General features: G+C 38.0%; 1 protein-coding gene and 1 long non-coding RNA gene across 6 annotated transcripts in view; one reads left to right on the forward strand and one right to left on the reverse strand.

Moving 5' to 3' along the window:
* The window catches only part of KLHL2 (kelch like family member 2), a 117,395-nt gene that overhangs the window by 84,588 nt on the left and 20,481 nt on the right, over positions 1–12,326 (reverse strand). For 4 of the 5 annotated variants that reach the window (XM_047855430.1, XM_047855431.1, XM_047855428.1 and 1 more), the window contains exon 3: positions 7,965–8,071. In XM_047855430.1, the coding sequence (XP_047711386.1) occupies positions 7,965–8,071 (107 nt within the window). Of the gene's footprint in view, positions 1–7,964; positions 8,072–12,326 lie in introns of those variants that run through there. The other variant, XM_047855432.1, reaches the window with a different exon arrangement.
* Positions 1–12,326, forward strand: part of LOC125163534 (uncharacterized) — a 71,954-nt gene that overhangs the window by 41,661 nt on the left and 17,967 nt on the right. The gene's annotated exons all lie outside the window — the stretch shown is intronic.

The following is a 12,326-nucleotide window of genomic DNA, read 5'->3' on the forward strand; positions in this document are numbered from 1 at the left end:
AAACATTTAAAGAAGAGTTAGCACCTATTCTTTTGAAGCTGTTCCAAAAAATAGAATGGAAGCAAAAACTTCCAAATTCAGTCTATGCAGCCAGCATTACCTTGATTCCAAAACCCGACAAAGACTCCACTAAAAAGGAGAACTACAGACCAATTTCCCTGATGAACATGGATGCAAAAATTCCCAACTAGAACTAGCCAACAATACATTAAAAGAATTATTCACCAGGATCAAGTGGGATTTATTCCTAGGATTCAGGTCTGGTTCGTATCTGCAAATCAGTGTGATATATCACGTTAATAACAGAAAGGAAAGAACCACATGATCCTCTCAATAGATGCAGAGAAGGCATTTGACAAAATACAGCATCCTTTCTTGATAACCCTTAAGTAGGAATAAAAGGATTATGCCCCAAGATCATAGAGGCCACTACAAAAGACCCACAGGTAATATCATCCTCAATGAGGAAAAACTGAGAGCTTTCCCCCTAAGGTCAGGAACACAACAAGGATGTCCATTCTCACCACTGTTATTCAACATAGTGTTGCAAGTCATAGCCTCAGCAATGAGACAACACAAAGAAATAAAAAGCATCCTAATGGGCAAAGAGGAAATCAAACTTTCACTCTTGGAGGACGACTTGATACTCTATGTGTAAAACCCAAAAGAGTCCACCAAAAAACTGCTAGAATTGATCCATGAATTCAGCAAAGTCGCAGAATATAAAATCAATGCAAAGAAATCAGCTGCATTTCCATACACCAATAATGAAGCAGCAGAAAAAGAAATCAAGGAATCAATCCCATTTATTGCACCAAAAACCATAAAATACCTAGGAATAAACCTAACCAAAGAGGTGAAAAATCTATACGCTGAAAATTATAGAAAGCTTATGAAAGAAATTGAAGACACAAAAAATTAGAAAAACATTCCATGCTCATAGATTTGAAGAACAAATACTGTTAAAATGTCAATACCACCCAAAGCAAGCTACATATTCAATACAATCCCTATCAAAATAACACCAGCATTCTTCACAGAGCTACAACACATAATCCTAAAATTTGTATGGAACCAGAAAAGATCCCAAATAGCCAAAGCAATCCTGAAAAAGAAAACCAAAGCTGGAGGCATTATAATTCCATACTTCAAACTGTATTACAAAGCTGTAATCATCAAGACAGTATGGTACTGGCACAAAAACAGACACTTAGATCAGTGGAGCAGAATACAGAACCCAGAAATGGACCCACAAATGTATGGCCAACTTTGGCAAAGCAGGAAAGACTATCCAATGGAATAAAGACAGTCTCTTTAGCAAATGGGTGTTGGAAACACTGAACAGCAACATGCAGAAGAATGAACCTGGACTATTTTCTTACTCCATACACAAAAATAAATTCAAAATGGATGAAAGACCTAAACATGAGGCAGGAAACCATCAAAATCCTAGAGGAGAAAACAGGCAACAACCTCCTTCACAGTGGCCACAGCAACTTCTTACTTGACATGTCTCCAGAGGCAAGGGAAACAAAAGCAAAAATGAACTATTTGGACCTCTCTGCACAGTAAAGGAAACAATCAGCAAAACTAAAAGGCAGCCAACAAAATGAGAGAAGATATTTGCAAATGACATATCAGACAAAGGATTAGTATACAAAGTCTATAAAGAAATTGTCAAGGGGCGCCTGGGTGGCGCAGTCGGTTAAGCGTCCGACTTCAGCCAGGTCACGATCTTGCCGTCCGTGAGTTCGAGCCCCGCGTCGGGCTCTGGGCTGATGGCTCAGAGCCTGGAGCCTGCTTCCGATTCTGTGTCTTCCTCTCTCTCTGCCCCTCCCCCGTTCATTCTCTGTCTCTCTCTGTCCCAAAAATAAATAAACGTTGAAAAAAAAATTTTTTAAAAAAAAGAAATTGTCAAACTCAACACCCAAAAACCATGTAATCCAGTGAAGAAATGGGCAAAAGACATAGACACTTTTCCAAAGAATACATCCAGATGTCTAACAGACACATGAAAAGATGCTCAACATCATTCATCATCAGGAAAATACAAATCAAAACCACAATGAGATACCACCTCACACCTGTCAGAATGGCTCACATTAACAACTCAGGCAACAACAGATGTTGGCAAGGATGCAGAGAGAGAGGATCTCTTTTGTACTGCTGGTGGGAATGCAAACTGGTGTAGGCACTCTGGAAAACAGTATGGAGTTTCCTCAAAAAATTAAAAATAGAACTACCTATAACCCAGCAATTGTACTGCTAGGTATTTATCCAAAGGATACAGGAGTGCTGTTTTGAAGGGGCACGTGCACCCCAATGTTTGTAGCAGTGATATTGACAATAGCCAAAGTATGGAAAGAGCCAAAATGTCCATCTACTGATGAATGGATAAAGATGTGGTATGTATGTACATATGTGTGTGTGTGTGTATATATATATATATATATATATATATATACACACACACACACATACGTACATACGTATATATACACACACACACACACACACACACACACACACACACAGTGGAATATTACTCAGTGATCAAAAAGAATGAAATCTTGCCATTTGTAACAACATGGAGCGAATTAGAGCGTATTATGCTAAGCAAAGTAAGTCAGAGAAAGACAAATATCATATGATTTCACTCACATGTAGAATTTAAGATACAAAACAGATGAACATAAGGGAAGGGAAGCAAAAATAATATAAAAACAGAGAGGGAGACAAACCATAAGAGACTCGTAAATGCAGAGAACTGAGGGTTGCTGGAAGGGTGTTGGGTGGGGGAATGAACTACATGAGCAAGGGACATCAAGGAGGACACTTGCTGGGATGAGCACTGGGTGTTATATGTAAGTGACGAATCACTAAAATCTATTCCTGAAATCATTATTATACTATATGTTAACTAACTTGGATTTAAATTTAAAAAAAGAAAGTAAAATAAAATAGAAATCTCACTTCTTTATCATTCAAATGATAACCCACATTTTCCTATTCTACTCACCGAATCATGTTCAATATGACAAAAGAAATAATCAAAAAGCACAAAAGAGTAAAAACAAAAATCCAATTATTTCCTACTAGATGTCAGATATTTTAGCCTGGGGTACTAAATAGGCCTCAAATGTATTTGTAAGAGAAACAACATTTTAAATTCCACATTTATAAGAAACAAGTAATTGAAAAACACAAGAACTCAAATGATATATGCTTCCTTAAGTAAGAATTAAACCACCTGGCCTTGCTCTAAATAGGCCCATACTTCACAGAGTAAAATCCTGTGACTGTATCACACAATTACTTTTCACCTCCTTTCTCTACCCAAATACTTGGAACTACAAAGAGTAACACAATTCTTTTTTAGGTAATAGAATTTGAATAAAAATTCCTCCTACAATTTATAGGAGATTAGAAACAAGGGCCAAAAAAGAACCTCTTCATGTTCCCCATTTCCTAATAGGTGAGGCCTAGGAAAACAAGAATAGGGTAACGACCTATGCCACTGCAATCACTTCCGATTACCCACCGAGCAGGAGAAAATAAATATACATAATGTACGATGGAATGGCAGCATGCAAAGGTCTACTGGTTGGCCTCGCTCTATTTTTTATAATAAAGTTTAACAGGGTTTCAGACCAAAAAACAAAAAACAAAACAAAAAGATACAAGGGATTCATATTCTAGCAAATCACAAAAAAAATCTACGTACGCTAAACCACCTACACCAAATCTCCTTATCTTCCTCACCTAATCTCTGACAAGTGATGGGCTATTCAGTGGATTCAAAAGTAGAAATGTACAAAGACTGCCAGAAAAGTGAATAGCATCTATTGCTAAAGAACCAAAAAGTCAGGGGCACCTGGGCAGCTCAGATGGTTAAGCGACCAACTTCAGCTCAGGTCATGATCTCAGCATTTCTCAGCCCACATGGGCTGACAGCTCGGAGCCTGGAGCCTGCTTCAGATTCTGTGTCTCCTTCTCTCTCTACCCCTCCCCTGCTCATGCCCTGTCTCTGTCTCTCTCTGTCTGTCTTTCTCTCTCCCTCTCAAAAATAAACATTAAAAAAAATCTTTTTTTAAGTCAAGCCAAATAAGTATATGAAAAGATGTTCAACATCATCACTCATTTGGGAATTGCAAATTAAAACTACAAGAGATGCCATTTTACACCCATTAGAATGACAATTAAAAAAAAATAAAAGTAACAAGTGTTGATGGGGATGTGGAGAAATGGGAACCATCCTACATAACAGTAGGAATGTAATATGGTGCACCTTCAAAAACAGCATAGCAGTCATTGTTAAGTTTAAAGAAATTTACCATAAGACCCAGCAATTCCACTCCTAGGTATCTAATTCCATGAGAAATGAAAATAAATGTCCATGTAAACAATGGCACATGGATATTCACACCAGCATTATTCCCAACAGCCCAAAACTGAAATTAACCCATATGTCCATCAACTGGAGAATGGACAGCCAAAACGTGATACATCCATACAATTTTATCTATTTAGCAATAAAAAAGAACAAACTGATAATAAATACTATAACACAGAAATAATTTACATACATAAACCCAAAATCATTAATGTGGGAATGAAAATGTTCCAAAATTGACTTATGGTGATGACCACTAAATACATTTACTAAAATTCACTGCCACTACACTGGAAATGTGTAAATTTCATAATATGTAAAATACGCATCAAAAAAGTTGTGAAAAAAAACACAACTGAGGTATTCAATTCATTTTATATGAATCAGAAATTAACACAGTATCCCTATTTTGCATTTATCTTAGTATACCGCAATCTAAAGTTTGACAACATGTAAAAGGTATATTAGACTAAAAAAAACAACAACAAAAAAAAAACAGGGAAAGTGAAATATAGTTTAGGTCATAAGGTAAACAGAAAAGACAAAGATATAACAAGATCTCCCATCTCTATTTAGCATGCATGTCTCTGGATACCTAAGGGTCAGGGAGATTGGAGACTCTAAGTGCTGCCTTTTGGAGGAAAAGGAAACTAACCTTGATCCTGCAGTTTTAAGTTACTTTGATCTTGCATTTTTAAGTTAATCACTATATATTTGTGTAGCTCTATAAAAAATAAAACATTTACCAAAAGAAATTCTAGTCTAAGCGTTCCTCAATCTTCTACTCTTACAAAATATAAGGACATTTAGAAATTTAGAGTAAAAGAAAAATAATGGATCATATGATATTCTTATTTTTAATTTTTTGAGGAACCTCCATAGTGTTTTCCATAGTGGCTGCACCAATTTACATTTCCACCAGCAGTGTACAAAAGTTCCTTTTTTCCTGCATCTTTGCTAACACTTGTTACTTCTTGTCCTTTTGATTCCAGCCATTCTGACAGGTGTGATTTGCATTTCCCTGATGATTAGTGATGTTGAGTACCATTTCATGTGTCTGTTGGCCATCAGTGGTCTTCTTTGGAAATGTCTATTCAGGTCCCTGCACATGTTTTACTGAATTATTTGGTTTTTGATATTGAGTTATAAAGGTTCTTTATATATTTTGGATTTACAAAACAACAACAACAAAAACACACCAAAAGCATTAATTCGAACAGATACATTTACCCCTATGTTTACTGCATTATTTACAACAGCCAAGATATAAAAGCAACCCAAATGGCCATCGATAGATGAATGGAAAAAGAACATCTGGTATACAATATTAGCTGTAAAAAAAGAATAAGATCTTGGCATTTGTACCACTATGGGTAGACCTAGAGGGTACCATGCTAAATGAAATAAGTCAGACAGAGAAAGATATATACCATATGATATCATTTATATATGGTATCTAAAAAACAAAACAACAAACAAGCAGAAACAGACCCATAAATACAAAGAACATAAATAGACCCGTAAATACAAAAAACTTGTGGTCACCAGAGGGAAAAGGGGGGCAGGACAGGCAAAGGGGAGAAGGGGAGTTGGGGATACAGCTTCTAGTAAGGGAATAAGTTAAGAGGATAAAAGGTACAGCATAGGGAATACAGTCAATGGTACTGTAATATCATAGTATGGTGACAGATGATGGCTACAGTTGTGGTGAGCACAGCATTAACATACAGAGATGCAGAATTACTATGCTGTACACCTGGAACTAATGTAACATTGTGTGTCTGCTATTCTTCAATTCAAATAATAATAACATAATTACTGCCAAAATTAATTATATATTTTCTATGGGCCAAGTAGAGTGCTAAGAAATTCATATATATGATCTGATTTAATTTTTATAAAAATCCCAGAAAGTGGGTAAAATTACCATCCTCCTTCTCCAGATGGGGAAACTGAAGCATTAGTTGATGATGTGAGTTTCCCATGGTTTCCAACAAGGAAATAGCAATAGCAATGTCATGTGAGAGAATGCCACCTACAGGGGACAGCCCTATACTAGGGAATTCCTAAGTTAGGCTGACACATTCCAGCCAGAACCTTCCTCTCATAAGCCTGGAGACTCTGTTTAGAACACTGTCCAGGGGAAATAAATAGGATGTAAGATGTAAGCCATGAGACTGAAATGAACCCTAGGACATAAAAATCTGACTAGTCCCACATTATTAGTATTGACTTTTCAAATCAGCCTCAGCTAAAGGCACCCTCCCAACTTGGCTCACAGCCCCTCTGCTATCATTCCTACATTCTTGATTAGTTAACTCCGTTCAGGAACAGCAAGGCTGCAACAGGCTGAATAGTGAGGGCCTTCCAGCCCCTCCTCTACTCCCAAAACATTAAGCCCATCCTCTTCACGTGGCCTTCTGGACTCCTCTTCATTGGTGTGAACGCTTTAAACCTATCTGGCTTCAGGAAATGTCAGATCCCCTTCTCTCAGTGCTGTCCATCACAGCCCTCGCCATCTGCATCACTGCTTGGGTAACCAGATCTTCCATACTCTACTACATACTTAAAGTGTGCGTATTGTTACTGGGGGTGGGAAGCACACTTACACTATTGTATATTCCTGAAAGTATCTAAGCAAAATGTTAGGCACAAGAAATACTTCATGATATCTAAAGTATGAATATCTTTTATTATTTGCGCTTTTTCATGTAACTATATTCGTATTCATAAGTGTTTTGTTTTGTTTTTTGAGAGAGAGAGCACACAAGGCGGGGAGGGGAAAGAGGGAAAGAAAGAGATCTTAAGCAGGCTCCACACTTAGTTAGTTGGAGTGGAGCCTGACACGGGGATTGGTCCCCCGACCCTGGGATGATGACCTGAGCCAAAATCAAGAGTAAGACACTCAACCAACCGAGCCCCCCAGACACCCCGGTATTTATAAGTATTTTGTTTGTTCTATCAATACTCTTAAGATTATAAGCTCACTGTTCTAATATATAACTTCACTTCTTTGTACAGTAATATATGTTTAATTTTTTTAAGAGAACGAGTGGGCAAGCATAAATTACTTTTTTTCCAGAAGTACTGAAGTCATTTTATATATTTTTAGTTACCTAAGTGACCACCATTTTTTTATATATTTAAAACAAAGGACATTAAATAAACATCTCTTTATTCACTGTAAACAATCAACGAAACATATGTGAAAATCATTTGGAAAAAAAAAATGGAAAACAGTAAAAGCACTTTTCTTTTGCCAAAATAATCAAGTGCCAAAAGTTGTTATAATTGGCAGGCAAGTAAACTCAGCCAGTATATGTAGATGTAAATACAACGGGGCAAAACTAGCATAAAACTCTGAGTATGTGAATATAATGCACATATACACACATGATTACAAAACCGAAAAACAACAGGGAGGAAGAATTTGAAACAAAGCAAGAGCGTTTACTTCCATTACAGTACTTCATTTCATAACAATAAAACGTTAGTAAAAAAAGAAAATGTGGAAAGAAAAGCCCAGATCTGTATACGTTTGAAAAATACCCAGAACTAAGACATTTCATACCTGTAAACATGGCATGAAAATAAGGACTACAGGCAGCCAGCACCACTCTGTGAGCAGAGATCTCCATGTCTTCAGCCACAATCGTGACATCACACAGCAAGTTTTGACTGTTCACAAAGCAGAGAAAGAGAAAATTTTAATGATACCGATAATAAATGTATTCAGCATCCTGTGCTAAAATATTACAGTAAAAATTGCAACATATTACACTCTTCTGAAGTTGAGACTTTTAAAACTGCCATCCTTGGGGCGCCTGGGTGGCGCAGTCGGTTAAGCGTCCGACTTCAACCAGGTCACGATCTCGCGGTCCGTGAGTTCAAGCCCCACGTCAGGCTCTAGGCTGATGGCTCAGAGCCTGGAGCCTGTTTCCGATTCTGTGTCTCCCTCTCTCTCTGCCCCTCCCCCGTTCATGCTCTGTCTCTCTCTGTCCCAAAAATAAATAAACGTTAAAAAATAAAAATAAAAAATAAAAAAAATAAAACTGCCATCCTTTACTTTAAAACAGAATTCCTTAAACGTGAAGCACACAGAAAACAGTCACAACAAAGACCCGACATGCATTGGGCCCTCACTCAGAATCTTGCCTTTGTTCAACAGAGAAACCTTTCCCAACTTGATTAATGATTTCTCAACCTAAATAAATTACTGGCAGCACACCATCAATGGATTGTAAAAGGAGAGGATGTTTGAATTAAGAACAGTTTGAATTAAGAAGTGGCAGATGGCAGTCTCACATTAAGATGAGACAAAATAAAATGTATGTAGAAAACCAAATTGGGTCAAAGTACAAAAAAAAAAAAAAAAGATATTTAAAATGATGCTGGGTCATCAAGCAAAGGTAAAACTATATTCAATTACTCCCACTACTTAAAAGGCATAGAAGACATTTGAGGCTTAACTTCATCACATTTTACCAGTGCAAACTATCTCTTTCCTCAAAGCTGGAAAACATTACCACGTACAAAATTAAAAAGCATTTTGTTACCTTAAAACAAACCATTATTCAGCAAGCATAATTATACCTCCCATTCTGAAATATCCATTTTGAGCCATTCAAAACCATACGGTGAACACTTTCTACATTCTACACAAACTGCCAGATGAGCTTCTCCCGCTAAACAAGAACGTCACAGGATATCTTTTTGGCAAAAAGTGGTGCTGATGCTTATTCCAGAACAAGCAAGGAGGCTGCAGCTCTAAAACTGACCTTACTGGTAGTCATGTCATTAATGACTGAAACACTGTGGTGAACCCAAAAGTCCTTTCCACACCTCACACGCCCAAGCATGAATTTGTGTGTATCCCACACACAGGTCACACTTGGTCCCCTCCTCCACTATTCTATCTACTACAAGGATGGCCTGCGGCCTGCCATAATTTTCTAGTAGCTCACAAGCAACATTTTCACATGAGCTTAACCAAATCCTTGAAGTTTTCCACTTTTCCACACTGCCTGTTTCTGTAGAATTCGCACCGAAAGTTTTTGGAGATCCTACTGGCATTGATTTTCCCTCCGGTCTAGGGGAAACTGTAAGAAAAAGGAGCACAGCAGCGCTGGTGACAACAGTGCTCCAGAGCCTCCCTGATGATGAGCCTGCTGTGTCCTTTAGCGCAAAGTACGGCTCATGGGTGTCAATTTAATGGCTCAGGATGCTGTATGAGACATCAGGTAGGTCCCACGTTAGAGTCATGGACGTTAGAGTCATCAAAGGTGGCATAAGGTCACTCTTCGTGATTCCTCCACTGTGAACACTGACAAAGTCTATGTCTGCTCTGAGAATATAAAAACCATATTGCAATTCTATGAATTCCATGGTTTCACAAGTAACCAGGGTGGGAAAATTCAGTGTTTTCAGGAGGTTACTATGCAAGTGCTTTACCTGCATGTTTTATCTCATTTAGGACCCACCACAATCTTACGAGGTAGGTATTATTATGATTTTTACCCCCAAAATGTACAGCTGGGGAAGTCAAGGTTAAAGATGAACAATCAGCCTTAAGTCTCCACTTGTGGAATGCCAGAATTCAAATCCATGGAGTCTGGCTCCAAAGCCTTTTAACCACTACACAAAACCACCTGTGTGTTTTCAAGACTAGTTACAGCTTGAATAAAACAGGAATAAAAAGTATAAATCAAATAACACCAATCTATTATTTGGCATACCGTATACTAGAAACAATTTTAAGTTCCGTATATAGTTTATAAAAGTCACAGTTTTAGTGGGGTTTTAGCACTACATCTACAAGAATATTTAGAAAGATAAAATTCAACAAAGCACTGCAAGATCATCTCTGACCTTAAGGAGTCTAGCAGAAAGGACTGACCATGCCAAGATTACAGGATAAAGTAGAAAAAATCACTGTAAAGATGCTATGGGGAAGCATCTAAAGCAGACTGGGGGTGAGAAAAGTCTTCCTGCAGCTACTGACCTTAAGCTGAGTTTTATAAACAAGTAGGCATTAGTGGGATAGAGAAGAAGCAAGGGAGCTCCTAACAGAGACAACAGTATGTGCTACTGCATGGAGACATGAGGCAGCACAGCACAATGGGGAACCTTGGAAAAAGGAAAGCAGAGAGAAAGAAGGGTGATCGAAGAGGAGGTCAGCAGAGTTGCACACAGTCTCTCAAGGACGGGGCCATCCAGGTTTTCCTACTATGGCCAGTGCATCTGGACACAACTCAAACATGAGTCAAGTACATTTTTATACCGATTTTCCTTTTGTCAGTAGTAATCCTTCTCAGTGCTCTAGTTTCAAGATGGAACATAAGTGGAATTACACTTGGACACCCCAAAATCACATAATTAATTACATTTAGCTTCAATTACAATTACTTATTGATCAAAACCATCTAGCATAACACCTGCTGGCTGTCACATAATTAGCTCAGCCTTACTGGCTTATTAGCTGACATTAGTTAACTAGGAAGGTAAAAACACTGCCAAATCAGTATGTAGCCACACCCTGGGTTAGGTCACACAGAATCTAAGGGTCACATTCTAAAACAACAACATATTTGGTTCTAGTGCTTCATTTTTTATCTTTTTGTGTCCAGCAATAACGTATTTTATTTTGTAATGTTTTTCAATTTTTTCAATAATTTTTTTTTGAGAGAGAGAAACAGCATGAGCAGGGGAGGAACAGAGAGAGAGAGGGGAACACAGAATCGAAAGCAGGCTCCAGGCTCTGAGCCATCAGCACAGAGCCTGATGCGGGGCTTGAATCCATGAACCATGAGATCATTACCTGAGCTGAAGTTGGATGCTTAACCGACTGAGCCACCCAGGTGCCCGAACAATAACATATTTTAAAACGGCACTCAAAGACAAGAGAGACCAGGAGCATTTGGGGGGCCCAGTGGGTTAAGCGTCTGACTTTTGATTTCAGTTCAGGTCATGATCCCAGGGTCATGGGATTAAGCCCTGAGTCAGGCTCCACACTCAAATGGATTAAGATTCTCTCTCTCTCTCTTGTCCCTCTCCCCTGCTCCTGCTTGCTCTTAAAAAAAAAAAAAAACAAAAAAAAAAAAAAAAAAAAAACAGAGAGATCTGACCAGCTTTCTTATCTTTTAGCCAGTGTGTATCTAACTGAGAATAGCCCTTACCTCTTTCCAAATGTGCATGTTTGTAAGCAGTACAATAACTTTTGGATGAGGAGGACAGGTACAAATGAAAAGTTTGGCGATAAAAATTAAAGTGAGTTTCTGAGTTTATATTCCTATTACTTGAAATTCAATGAAAGAATGAATGACAGAAGGAAAAGTCTTCCAGAATAGTAAGACAAATAATTGCTATTTAGCAAAATTTGCATCTATTCATTCATCATCAAATATCCAGAGTGGCTACTATGCGCCTAGCACTATGTTCATTTACCACAATAGCAAGGCAATGCCCATGACAGCAAGGAGTTCCCAGTAGAGTGGGGAGAAACAGACAAGCTAACAGCTAATTACAAAAATGAAACTGTAACTTTTAAGATGGGGCACATGTGGCATGTTTGGGAAGATATAAGAGAGGCGAAGCCCAACCTTAAGGTGGCTTTGCAAAGGAAGATGCCTCTAAGCTCAAATGTGGAGAACAAAAATTATATAGGCCTTTTGTAAAACCCAAATTGCCTAGAAAAATGAAAGGCACTCCAAAACCTAAATGAAACAGAATCATGCAAATTGGTCCTTCTCAGGAAAAATGCTGCTTTGAAAATTAATGAAACATGCCTGACATACCAAGACATCCTTTAGTTTCCTGACACAAAGTCACAAATTCCTAAGAGGAGAAAAACCGATCACTGCTGTGTACATATCAGGCTTTCAGAGGTCAAAAATAATTAGTAGTCACATGAAACAAAAATTGACTTTCTACTGGA

This window comes from Prionailurus viverrinus, chromosome B1 (assembly GCF_022837055.1).
Source record: "Prionailurus viverrinus isolate Anna chromosome B1, UM_Priviv_1.0, whole genome shotgun sequence".
NCBI classification, from domain to species: Eukaryota; Metazoa; Chordata; class Mammalia; order Carnivora; family Felidae; genus Prionailurus; species Prionailurus viverrinus.